General features: G+C 51.5%; 1 protein-coding gene across 1 annotated transcript; it reads left to right on the forward strand.

The window, feature by feature from the left end:
* Positions 1–260: 260 nt before the first annotated feature.
* LOC122389546 lies at positions 261–2,042 on the forward strand. Its single transcript, XM_043381697.1, has 2 exons — positions 261–1,443; positions 1,888–2,042. The coding sequence occupies exons 1-2, from the start codon at positions 480–482 to the stop codon at positions 1,920–1,922; spliced, it is 999 nt and encodes a 332-aa protein (XP_043237632.1). The 5' UTR covers positions 261–479; the 3' UTR covers positions 1,923–2,042.
* Positions 2,043–13,578: the final 11,536 nt, after the last annotated feature.

A 13,578-nucleotide genomic window follows, 5' to 3' on the forward strand; every position in this document is an offset into this window, starting at 1 on the left:
CAACACCAGCGCATCTGACGGCCTTTCACTGGCACCTCTGAACGCGCCACACACCGGTGACTCTGAGGAGCTCGCTCGCTTCGCTCGCTCGTAAAATACCATGTAAATTAGGCATTAGTGTACATTAGTCACACTCCTCGGGCATAAATGATACTTTTGCTTGCTAATTTTCCACATTTTCTCATGCAAAGACCGTTTTAAAGAGACCCGTCTGCCAGTGAGACTGGACCCACCGTGCCTCCTGTCATAGCTGGCTCTCGCCTCTACCGGCGGCCTCCCTCCCTCTCTCCCTCGCATACTGGTCACCCCTCTCGTCCCAGTGGACTCGCCCGGTGCCTCGGGCAGTATCTGTGACACGACCTCGGGTGAGCGGCCGGGAAGCAATACAGTTTTGAACGGGACGCCGTGCTGTCTACTTCAATGGCGACGAGGCGGTGAACGTGTGCGCCGCGCGGTGATTAGTGGCAAGGGAAGCAGTGATGGCGTCAGTGAGCCGGGCGCCCGAGTTTGATGCGGCAGTGGAGTCGTTCGGCGCGTACAGCAGGCGTCTCGAACAGCACTTTGTCGCCAACAGCGTCGGTGAAGATGAAGTCGAGAAGCGCCGCGCCATACTGCTGAGCGCGGTTGGCGCCAGCACCTTCAGCCTCCTGGAGGACCTCATAGCCCCAGCCGCAGTGGGAGACAAAACGTTCAAGGAGCTTGTGAAGATATTGGTCGACCACTTTGAACCGCAACAATCTGCAATTGTCTCCAGATTTCGGTTTCACTCCTGCACTCGCGATGCTGGAGAGTCAGTGTCGTCGTTTTCGGCGAGGCTCCGCAAGCTTGCGAAGCCCTGCAAGTTTCAGCCAGGCCAGCTGGACGAGATGCTTCGTGACCGACTGGTTTGCGGTATTCAGCATGAGCGGCTGCAATCACGTCTGCTGAGCGAGCCGCGGCTGACTCTGGACACGGCTCTGGAGATCGCTCAGGCCCACGAGTCGGCAGCAGCCAGTGCAGCCGAGCTCAGCGGCCGCTCCGAGTCGTCTGCCGTCATCGGACGAGTCGATGGGACACCACGGAGGATGGTGAACGACAGCCGACCAGCCCTGGTGAACGACAGCCGACCAGCCCTGGTGAACGACAGCCGGCGAGCACTGGTGAACGACAGCCGGCGAGCACTGGTGAACGACAATCGGCGTCCCCTGGACACCGGCGGGGCTGCCTCCCGCGCTCCGCCGGCGCGGGGTGCCTGCAGCCGCTGTCTCAGCCGACGGCACGTCCCGGCGGCCTGCCCCTTCCGCTCGCAGAACTGTTATGCGTGCGGAGCCGTGGGCCACACCAGAGCGGCCTGCCGGAGCCGCGCCGAGTCTCAGCGTGTCCGGCTGCTGGAGGAGGAGGAGCAGCCGGAGCCGTCCGTGACGCCTGGGACTTCTCAGAGTGGCGCGGCGCCCCACAATGACGGTGAGGACGAGCCATATTACTTGTTCCGTGCTCAAGGGGTGCAGTTGGGAGTAGATCGTAAACCACCACTAATGGTTGATGTATGTGTGGACGGCTGCCCGCTGCGTATGGAGTTAGAATAGATACGGGAGCTGCATTGTCTGTTTGCTCAGAGAAAGTGTTCAAGGGTACTTGGCCGGTCGGTGGGCCCCATCTTAGCCCATGTGACAAACTGTTGAAAACTTACAGCGGTGAGGTGTTAGGGGTGTGTGGTCAGGCCATGGTGGATGTTCAGTATGGCGGGCAGCGAGCGCAGCTGCCGCTGGTGGTAGTTAAGGGCGAGGGACCATTTCTTTTTGGTCGAAACTGGCTGTCGACCATACGACTTGACTGGCCCTCCATATGTCAGCTTACCGACCGCTCTCGGGCTCAGACGCTCGTTCATGAGTTTTCTGAGGTTTTCAGCGATGGTTTGGGGTGCTATCGTGGCGCTGAGGTGACCATTTCGGTGGATCCCGATGTGAAGCCGAGATTCTTCAAAGCTCGCACAGTCCCACTGGCATTCCGCGAGCAGGTGGATGCCGAGCTGGAGAAACAGATCCAGCAAGGACTGTGGGAGCCGGTGGAGCACAGTAAGTGGGCCGCCCCCCCTAGTCGTCGTGCCAAAACCAGGGGGAAAGATCAGGTTATGTGGGGACTATCGCCTCACGGTCAACAGGGTGGCCAAGGTGGACCAATATCCGCTTCCACGCGTGGAAGAGCTGCTTACACGCTTAACGGGCAGTAAGGTCTTTTCAAAGATAGACCTTAAGTCCGCGTACAACCAGATGGTTCTCGATCAGAGTTCACGTGACTTTCTGACCGTAAACACACAGAGGGGATTGCTGAGACCCACGAGACTTAGCTTCGGGTACGCTTCAGCCCCGTCCCTGTTCCAGAGAACCATGGACACGCTGCTAGCGGGGATACAGGGTGTGTGTGTGTTCCTCGATGATGTTGTCGTGGCGGGTGAGACTGTGGAAAGTCATGATGTAGCGCTGCGTGAGGTGTTGCGCCGGCTGCGTGAGGCGGGTCTCAGGGCGAACCGGGACAAGTGCTGTTTGGCGTGGACAGCGTAACGTACCTGGGTCACAAGGTCAGCGGGAGCGGCGTGGAGACGACTGAGGAAAAGGTCGCTGCCATCACGGGCGCGCCAGAGCCCCGAGATGTTTCCGAGCTGCGGTGCTGGCTCGGCCTTATCAATTACTACGGAAAATTTTTGCAGGGTTTGGCCACCACCCTTTCGCCGCTCTATGTTCTGTTACGGAAAAATCGCCCTTGGCGGTGGACGCACATTGAAAGGGGAGCTTTTGAGGATGCGAAACGTTTGCTCAAAAGCCCTCCCGTTTTGGGACATTTTGACCCAAAACTCCCTGTGATTTTGGCATGTGACGCCAGTCCAGTGGGATTGGGGTGCATTCTTAGCCAGCAAACGAGGCAAGGGGAGAGACCGATCGCGTTTTATTCGCGCTCTTTAAACGAGACTGAAAGGCGCTACTCCCAGACCGACCGGGAGGGTTTGGCGGTGGTGGCCGGTGTAAAGAGGTTCCACTATTATCTGGCGGGCCGTCCGTTTTCAATACGGACCGATCATAAGCCCCTGCTGGGGCTGATAGGTGAGTCCAAGCCGCTCCCACTGATGGCATCGCCCCGGGTGGTCAGGTGGGCCCTTATGCTGGGAGCGTATGATTATCGCCTTGAATTCGTCCCCGGCGTTAAACAAACTCACTGTGACGCGCTCAGTCGGCTGCCCGTCCCGTCGTCGGTGGTCGGTCAGTCGAGCCCCGTTCCGGCGGAGACGATACATTTGATGGAGTTTTTAGACGCGTCTCCGGTCACTGTGGACCACATTCGCCGGTGGACCTCTAGAGACCCTGTCTTGGCTGTCGTGCTTCAGTATGTTCAGGAGGGCTGGCCGGATGACGGGGAGGTGCTGTCGCCAGATTTCCGACCTTTTAGGTCCCGTAAAGCCGAGCTGAGCATTCAGGATGGATGTATATTGTGGGGTTCGCGCGTTGTGATACCGCCACAGGGAAGGGCAAAAATTTTGAGTCTTCTACACGACGGGCACTGCGGAGAGACGCGCACCAAGTCTTTCGCAAGAATGTATGTGTGGTGGCCTAACCTCGATCAGGACATCACATCCATTGCACAGAATTGTGGCAAATGTCAGGCTTATCGTGCCAACGTACCTGAGACTCCGCTGCACCCATGGATTTGGCCATCAAAACCATGGGAGCGTGTGCACGTAGATTATTGTGGTCCAATTGATGGCTGGTGGGTATTAATTGTCATTGACGCTCATTCAAAGTGGATGGACGTGTTTCCGTCGCGATCATGCACGTCCGAGACCACCATAGAACATTTGCGCGCTTCATTTTCCTCGTGGGGGCTGCCAAAGACTCTTGTGTCTGACAACGCACAATGTTTCTTGTCTGAGACTTTTCAGACGTTCTGTCGCTCGAATGGCATTCATCATTTGACTTCTCCTGCACTGTCTCCGAAATCTAACGGTTTGGCGGAGCGTAGTGTTCAGACATTGAAAAACAGTATTAAAAAGCAAACATCGGGCACGATTCACACCAAAATAGCGCGTTTCCTGCTGCGCTATCGCACAACACCGCACACAACCACCCAGGTGTCCCCAGCGGCATTATTCCTTGGCAGGACGGTGCGAACCCCGCTGGATCTGGTCAGGCCTGATCTGAGTGGTAGAGTGAGGAAAAACCAGGACAAACAAAAACTGTACGCCGACAGGGGCTCCTATGAACGTTCCGTGTGCGTAGGCGATGCTGTGTTTGTGTCAGCCGTTGATCGTGTACAAAGTGCTGCTGGTTGTAAATGGCTGCCGGGTGTGATAGTGGTGCGGAAGGGAGTAAAACTGGCTGTTCAGTTGCAGGATGGGAGAGTGATCTGGAGGCATCTGGATCGGGTCCGGCCGCGCCGGACTATGGCCGACGTACCGCCGCCGACCGCTGGACGGGCGCTGGACCTGGATCGGACGCGGCGGGACCTGTTTGATGCCGACGTACCGCCGAGGGCCGGACTGGCGGCTCGGGCGGTGGCCCCGGCTGCTCCGGACGGGTCACCGTCGGTCCCGGCGGGCGGACCGCCGCCGGCGCCGCGATACAATCTGCGTCCGCGAGAGACGTTACGGCGGCCGGACCGGCTGTTGTGTGAGTGAAGTGTGTGAGCTCTCCGTGCCTGATATCGTTAAAAGTGACCAGAGTTTTGTTGTTACGTTAGTTGGATTATGTTATATTGCGGGGTGGAGGGATGTCATAGCCGGCTCTCGCCTCTACCGGCGGCCTCCCTCCCTCTCTCCCTCGCATACTGGTCACCCCTCTCGTCCCAGTGGACTCGCCCGGTGCCTCGGGCAGTATCTGTGACACGACCTCGGGTGAGCGGCCGGGAAGCAATACAGTTTTGAACGGGACGCCGTGCTGTCTACTTCACCTCCCTCCTCCCATCGAAAGGTCCTGGGTACCTATATCCTTGCCTGAGCTGACCCCGGGCGCCCGGGTGACTCGCGGGCCCGGGGTCAGGTGACCAGCATGGGTGACCCCCTCTTGGGCGAAATTCTGGGTACGTGTCCGACATGCATCGTACATATCGGCGGCTCTGAGAGTCCCCACACTCTGAGAGCCACGTACCAGTGACTCTGAGGGCCTCTTACCAGCCTCCGAGTGTCCTTGCCAGCCTATGACGGGCCACTTTCCACTTGCAGGCCATTTTGCAGGGCCACACACATGCAAATGATGGCCCCACCAGTGTCTCTAAGCCCTAAGACCCCGCAACGGCGCCTGTGAGGACCCAACACCAGCGCATCTGACGGCCTTTCACTGGCACCTCTGAACGCGCCACGGGTGACTCTGAGGAGCTCGCTCGCTTCGCTCGCTCGTAAAATACCATGTAAATTAGGCATTAGTGTACATTAGTCACACTCCTCGGGCATAAATGATACTTTTGCTTGCCAATTTTCCACATTTTCTCATGCAAAGACCGTTTTAAAGAGACCCGTCTGCCAGTGAGACTGGACCCACCGTGCCTCCCTCCTCCCATCGAAAGGTCCTGGGTACCTATATCCTTGCCTGAGCTGACCCCGGGCGCCCGGGTGACTCGCGGGCCCGGGGTCAGGTGACCAGCATGGGTGACCCCCTCTTGGGCGAAATTCTGGGTACGTGTCCGACATGCATCGTACATAGTCCTGTTGATTTGATTCATTGGTTAAGCATTCAATATAAGTTATAAGCTGGATCTCTAGTCTGTGATCCCGCATCGTATCAGATATAATGACATTTCATGTCGATGTGCCTAAAAAAATATGCGAATATACGTGAAAAAGGAGTGCTGCTCCTGCTCCTACACATCCGGGCCAAACAGTGACCGGCCCCTGCTTCTAGCCACCCGGGGCCGGTCGGCCGGCCGGCAGTCAGTCGCTGCCCGGGGCTGATTTCTGAGGGACCTGCAAAAATGTTTATTAATGAAATGTTTTACGTAATAAATTAGATGGTTAGGTAATATGTACCGGCTCTGAGTCGCATTTGAGAAAAAAAGCCTAGCGTAAAATATATATGTTTTGAAAATTAAGCTGGTACCGAAATAATTGTTTTACCATGCATTGACAAACCAATTGCTCAAGCTTCAAACCAACCGAAATATAGCCCCGTGGGCCATATTTTTTTGGGGGGGCCCTTCGGCATGGGGGGCCCAGTTCGAAGGTCGTGCCCTGCCCCCCCCCCATTCAAAAATCCTGTGTGCGCGCCTGCCTTTTTACATAGCCTTGGTTTACATAGCCTTGCCCTATACCAGCCCTATACCAACTGCGCGCTCTCTTCATACGAAATAGACAAGTAGAAGAGTTGTTTCACGACTCTTCTCCTTATAGTCACCGTGTCTTCTCCTATACCTAAGGAATAGGTAATTGGCGAAGGTTTGTTCTACTGTGCTTTTTGACAAGTCTGAACTGACTACCCGTGCTCTTGGCTGCATTATTGAATTCAATAATCAATATCGTTAAAGTTTTATTTTGAAACAAGTGGGCTTACCTATCAGCCGGACTTTGAAAAAAGGTGAACTCTGGTGACCTTTCACGGTGACCCCGATTCCCATATTACCCCTCGCCCTGGCAGGGCATTTTTCATAACACAGCCTGGCAGGGGGGGGGTCGATGCGAACCCCCCTCGCGATTGGCTCCTATGGCACCTAGAAACACCAAATTTGGTAGGTAGGTGGGCCCCCTAGAGTTCTCGCCCCTGTGCAAATTTGGTTGCTCTAGGTCAATATTTAGGGGGGTTTTGGGGGTATAAATGTAAAAATTTCGCTAAAAACATGTCAAAAGTTTTTCGCTTATAACTTTTGATCTATTTAAGATAGAGCAAAAAGAAAAGCACTAGTGAACTCAGCACGTCAAGGCGCGTCGAATGGTATACATTTTAGCTTGCTTAACCCTCGCCCGTAAACGGCGATCTGCCACCTTCGCCCATGCAGGGGGGGGGGGTTGGTGCGACCCCCCCCCTTGGCGTTTGAAAACGGAGCGTCGTAGAGCTTAGCGGAAAAGACCAACGGATTGATCTCGCCGAGATCTCGCGATTGGTGGTATTTTTTTTGGTCCTAGGTCAACATTTGACCTACTTTTGACCGGTCAAAGTTCAAATTTTCGGAAAAATAGACTTTTTCAACTTTCCGCGGCGATTGCGGCAAAACGGTGGGAGATATCGACTTAAAACCTTCACTATCGTGTTCCTTAATCAATTCTCTATCGTTTGGTATGTATTTCGTTTCCCTAGCTCTAAAAATGGCGCGTTGGGAGCGCCGGAAGTCGGCAAGGTCACAGTCGGCGGCAGAAATTCGAAAAATCAAAATTTAAATTTTTGAAATCTGATTGTATTTTTGGATTTGGGAGGTCCATTTGCTCCCTATAGAAGCTAATATTGCTGCATATTCCCATTGAGGTGACAAGAATTAGCAAAATAGTGGTTCGGGCGCTTTTCAAAAATAGTACCGGACGCTGTTCCTCTTGTGACGTCATAGCTCCGTGACCTGACCTGACCCGGTCAAGTTTCTTATACCATATGATAGCCAATACTTTCCCCAACATGCATGGGAAGTTTCATCACGATCCATCAACCGATGTCCGTACCACCGGCAGGAAACCTCGGGCGTTGGCACTCAGTTTGTGAAAATCCGGCCGGAGGCTGTTCCCTTTCTGACGTCATAACTCCGTGACCTGACATGACCCGGTCAAATGTTTTTATCAAAAGATGCGCAAGGTTTGCCCCATCAGGTACCCAAAATTTGGCGGCGCTGCGCGCCGCCGTTTTTGCACTATTTCCGAAAAGCCTCAGGGGGGGGGGGGGGTTGCACCAACCCCCCCCCCCTACATGGGCGAGGGTTAAGTGTACTTAAAGTTTTTTTCTAAAATTTTAAGTGAACTTTAATTCATTAATTAAGTTCAACTTAACCAAATTGCATCATATCGCATATCGTTCGATTCGGTTGATCACAAGGAACACATGACACCATTTTTTAACTTTATTATGTGCCAAGTTATTGGCAAAAACGTCATTTGACCTCGGTTGACCTCATTTGACCTAACCCATGGATAAGTACACCAAACAAAGAAGCACCAAGTGACCTGCTGTTAAGTACTGTGGTTTCAAAGCACAAAAGTGATAGAACGAAGCGGATATCTCCAGTATTTTCCGAATTTAGTATTTTCCCATAGGCTTAACATTATGACGTAATGACCTCTAAGTTCTAACTGACCTCAGGTCAGTGACCTCAAAAAACCCGAACTATATGCTATACAACTCGGTGAACTTAGCACATCCTGAAAGTTTGAAGGAAATCAGTCAAAAACTGTGAGTTGGACAGGTGCAAACAGAAAATTGAAATTTGACCATGACCTTGTACCGGTTTTTCTGACCTGGTGACCTGACCCAAGCTCACCCGGATCTGAAATTTTCAGGTCATATGTAAAAAGGTTGCCCCATAGGCTGTGCCAAATTTGGCGGCGCTGCGCGCCGCCGTTTTTACGCTATCTTCGAAAAACCTTAGGGGGGGTCGCATCGACCCCCCCCCTGCCAGGGCGAGGGTTACGTTTCACGCATAGCCAGGCGGCGGAACGGGGAGGGCACCGGGGCACCGTACAGCCCCTTTGATTTACGCATTTCAACATTAGCCTTATTGGACGTTGCATGGAAAGAATTGGACCGAAAGTCGGCGGTGCCCCCCCCCCCCCCCTTACTTGAACGTGTTCCGCCGCCACTAGGGTTTCACGTATTATATTTTGCTTAATACGTTGCAGAGACAAAAGCCTGTGTGGGGCGAAGGGGTCAGAATCCCAGCTGAACTGAACCCTATACCAGCGATCTCGCCCAGGGGTCAGAGGGATCAAATTCCAAAATGCCGGCTATGAGAGTCGCACTGGCGGATCCAGCTCAGAGTTTTGGGAGGGGAAAACCATAACAACATAGTGGTTCTTACTTCTTTTCATGCACGGTCTATAGGCGTAGTGTTAACCCGCGCCGTGGGGTCTGTTTATAACGCGACCTGGTGGGGGGGGGGGCTATTTTTTGCCCCCATCGTATCTCCGAACCTACTGGACGGATCCGCAAAATTCAAACGGCGTTCGATAGCCCTGTCAAATTTGTTTAAGGAAGCCAAATTTCATTGACCTCGGGGTCACCGATGACGTCACAGGTCAGGTCAAAGATGAAATGTTTCACCGTTCACGGGTCTTCTAGGGAATGCGCCATAACACCGAAGCAAACGCATTTTGTCGAGAATCAGCGATAGGGCGTCAGTTGCCTAGTAGGTACATATGTTGCTATAAGAGGTCACTGACAATACCAGGTCAGGTCACATGAACCTAACTTTAGGTACTAAGGTTGTGCGATGCATGTTTTATGGCCAATTTTTCATTTCCAACTCAATGGTGTTGGTTATAAGACTATCAGGTACGGCTTAGGTCACTTTCTGGTGAAGGTCAGGTCAAGGTCAGGTAAAAAAAGGCAAATTTCAAAGTTGATAGTTTTGCATAAAATGGGTATTGATTCGATGCAGCTCGTCACGGGGAGTCTAATGGTGGCCTTTGATTTGCGCTACGGGGTCTAGAATTGTTAAAAATTGAGTTTAAAAATTTGACGTCATCAATCTTGAACAGTTTTTTCGCTATAACTTCGCCAAATAAAGAGGTATCAATCTGAAATTTGGTATGTGGATAGAAGGTGGTAAGTACTATCATATGTGTTCCGGTTTTTGCGAAATTCAAAACACTTTTTGGATTTTTCGGCTAATATAATAAAAAAATCGATTTTTTTTGTTCAAAATCCAAAAATATCAAAATCCGAGATAGCAGTTTTGTAGCCCTGTCAATTCTACAGCTTTTATGTCCTAATCGTTTTTCTTTATTTGCAAAGCTACAGGCCTGACAGCTCTGCCCGCGAAACCCTTTTTTGGGTCGAAAACGGCAGAGCATGACGTCACTCTGACGTCATTTCCGGCCAACCTATGATAGCCTTTGGAAAAATTTTGGTCACAATGTGTAAAATTGATGTCCGGGAGGGTACTGAAAGTTTGGTGACGATCGGCGCAGCGTTCTGGAGATATATCGAAAAGTCTGGAGGGGGGGGGGGGGCAAAAATACCCCCCCACCAGGGCGCGGGTTAACATTTTGCCGTTTGGGAGGGGCAATTGCCCTATTTGCCCTCCCCTGGATCTGCCACTGGAGAGTCGTCAAATGAAACAAAGCTAACGGTTAAAAGCATACGACCTCATCGCTCATAGAGCAACTAAAACCGTTAAAGCTCACAGCTTTAACCCTGTTTTAACCCTTAACCCTGTTCAAATACCGCTATAGCGGTATTTAGCGGTATTTCAAATAGCGCTATAGCGGTATTTCAAATACCGCTATAGCGGTATTTGAAAGAGCGCCGAAAGTCATGAAGAAAGTATTTCGGTCAATTTTTGGGTCAGGTGAAAGGTAAGGTCGCTAGGGGTCATCAGAGGCCAAAGTTGGCTTATTTCAACATTTTTTGTTTTACAAATCGGTCATAACTCGGGGGGAGGATAAAGCGCCGCGAAAGAGCGCATTCGATAGCTCTTCTAAAGCCCTTTCTGGGTAATTTTCTCAGTTTTGACACAAGCTGAACGCCGGCCCGAACGGTTTAGGGCGAGAGCCAAGGCACCCTTAAAATTAACATTTTTACGGGGAAAAAACTTTTGTTATCACCTTTGACCCAAAACCTGGATGATGTTTATTTTTACCGGCATCCTTTTACCCTGGTCGAGACACGCCGAATGAACCAGAAGTTGACCTTTACAAAGTCTTTTGAAAGTATGACCATTTTAGTTTTGCATAATTTATTTACTTACAATCAGATCCCTGCCTTGGGCCTTTGGCATGAGCTCAGAAGTCACCGGCTAAGGCGGCTAAAAGACACTCAAATGGGAACACATATAGACCTGAGAGCATATTCGCCACATAAATTTACGGTTCCGCGGTATGTTGCGAATCCTCCACTAGATGTCACTGGGAGCGTTGCCGCCTGGCGGAGGTCGGTCGGCGCCGCCCGAAATAACACACGTGCGGCCGCCGAGCGGGCGGGCTGGGCGGCGGGTCGGGGTCGGCCGCCGCCGGCCGGCCCGCCAGGCCAACAGACAGTGCGTGCCACGCCCGTGCCGCCGCCGCGGCCATGCGTCGGAGACGGCGACGGTGACGGTGTGACGGTGTGTCTGTGTGACGGTGTGACGATGGCGGCCTCCGACACTCCGAACGGTGACGACGCCCCTCCGATCGTCACGCTCAGTGTGGAGCGGGCGCTACTACCCATCGTTCAGCAGGCGAGTACCGCGCCGGTCGGCCGACCCCGCCCCTCCCCGCGGCGGAGTCTGGACTGTGCGAGTGGGGTGTGGAGGGGAGGGAGGGGCCACGACCTGGCCTGTCACCGCTACGCTCCGAGACTCCGCCAACGGCAGGGGAGACGCCGTGTGGAGTCGGCCAAAGGCGGTGTCGGTGTTTGAAGTCCAGCCATGCATGTGCGATGTGCGTTTGTAGGGACCCAGGTATGCTACAGGCACCATAACTGTCAATTAGCTGGACGAGGAGCTGTAATGCCACGACTACAAAGATGACTAAATGGGTCATATGGGGACATATCATTGCATCTGTACATATTTTGCAGAAATTGCCAGCAGAGAAATTGGGAAGTGTAAGCACCTTCTTCCATCACGAACCACGCTAATGAACTAGTGCATGTGCCATGTGAACTGTGCTTATGACGATCGGTAAACGAGAGTGGCTCTCTTCTGGTTGTAAAGCCTGAGCTTAAAAAGAAGTCCGGGCATCGATATGCTCGCAGTTTACTATGGCACTTGACAGTGTAACCTATCAAACGCTTTTTACACATTCAGGAACACTTCAATATAGCACTTTATCCTCTGGAGTCGGTTGGAAAGCTTGTACAGAAATGTGAAGAGCCACACCCTGACTTTCATGACTTTTTATATTATATCTAACGAGACTATCTCGTGTGGTATTCAAAGCTTCACGGAAACCTTTGTATGAGCGAGTGCAATCCATTGCAAGTGTGTCTTAAAAGGCTTGTTACCCACCTGTTGGTCCACTTTTATAACCTTTGAGAACGTTTCCTGCGTGTGGCGGTAAAACCTTTTCGTGTCATGGCATGCGCAATCTGCAACATCAGCATGCCTCCGGGTAAATGTCAAGGTCATTGCGGTCCTGTATCACTTGGCTGGCAGACGATTAAGTGTGGAGGCCACTGGCCAGCCGATGACGTTTCTGTCCGTGGAACTGGCAATATTAGGCATGCTTCAAACGAAATAGGGTAGGTATGTAAGGAAAATGTCGGACAATTGTTTTTCCTATTATGGATAAGTACCTATACAATGTAAATGTGACGTCACTAAGGCCATGTGAGGTCATTTATATTTTCGTGAATACCCTCACCCCCCACCGACATATATGAGCTAGCGATTCGGAAATGCACTAATAGACTCAGAATGACCTGCCGAAACGAATGAAGTGCAGCCTAAAATTACGGTCAGGGTTGTCTCATTGAGCTACAACCTCATTGCAGGCCCATTGCTATTCAGATGCAGCCTCTTTTTACCAGCGTCGTTACGTGCTGTTCTGACTTCTGCAACATTTTTACCGAAATCATTCAAAGCATAGGTTAAGAAAGTGCGCAAAACTTTTGCGTCATTGACCTAAAATCCGAGATAATTGGTTGAACAGACACCTTTAAAGGAAATAGTTCACTTTCACGAAATTATTTTTTTTGCAATGGATTTATGATTTTTTATGTTCAAAATGATCAGCAAAGAAAATAAAACCTATTTATAACAAAAGATTATTTTCTATATTTTGATATAAGAAGAACTTTTCAGTTTCTGTAAGGCACAGGCGATCCAGTATGAAAAGAGCATGGGTTCCGAAAATTCTTCAGAAACTAGAGAAATTATCGCGGCCACCGGCATTTGGGCGATCTGCTGCTGCTAAATGTCCTTATTGATCAGTACGAGAATTTCTCTAGAGTTCTCGTAGATAATTTCTCTAGTTTCTGAAGAATTTTCGGTACCCATGCTCTTTTCATACTGGATGCGAATATATGCAAGGCACACATCCTCAACGCAAGACACCTTTTTCGGGACGAGAAATAGAATATCTTTGCCTAGGGTGATCGTTGGGCTGTAAAAGCTCCTGATTTATGCTCGTCTCAGCCCAGGCTACGGAACTGCTATTCCAGTTCAAAACCCATGTTAAAAAGTGAACTATTTCCTTTAAATGAATTGCTGCAGTCGCCGCACATCGTGATGGCCAAGCAAACTCGCTTTTCTCGAGGTGTAAGCTCAATGAGGGGCGAATCAGCGAGGAGACCTATACGCTCCCTAATGGGGGCGTATGTTTAGGCATGCATTTAGCAAATCGATATGGCTGGCGATAGTTAACCTTCGCCCCAGTGGGGGGGGGGGGGCATATGTTACCACCCTGTCGCGTTTTTTGCGTGTGAATAAAAAACCGCGGCGCGTAGCTCCGCGCCGCTTGGGGTAGCTTTTGGTACATCAATTTTGGGCAATGTGTGAAATTTTTGA

Source organism: Amphibalanus amphitrite, unplaced genomic scaffold (assembly GCF_019059575.1).
Source record: "Amphibalanus amphitrite isolate SeventyFive unplaced genomic scaffold, NRLGWU_Aamphi_draft 000361F_arrow, whole genome shotgun sequence".
In the NCBI taxonomy this organism is placed as follows: domain Eukaryota; kingdom Metazoa; phylum Arthropoda; class Thecostraca; order Balanomorpha; family Balanidae; genus Amphibalanus; species Amphibalanus amphitrite.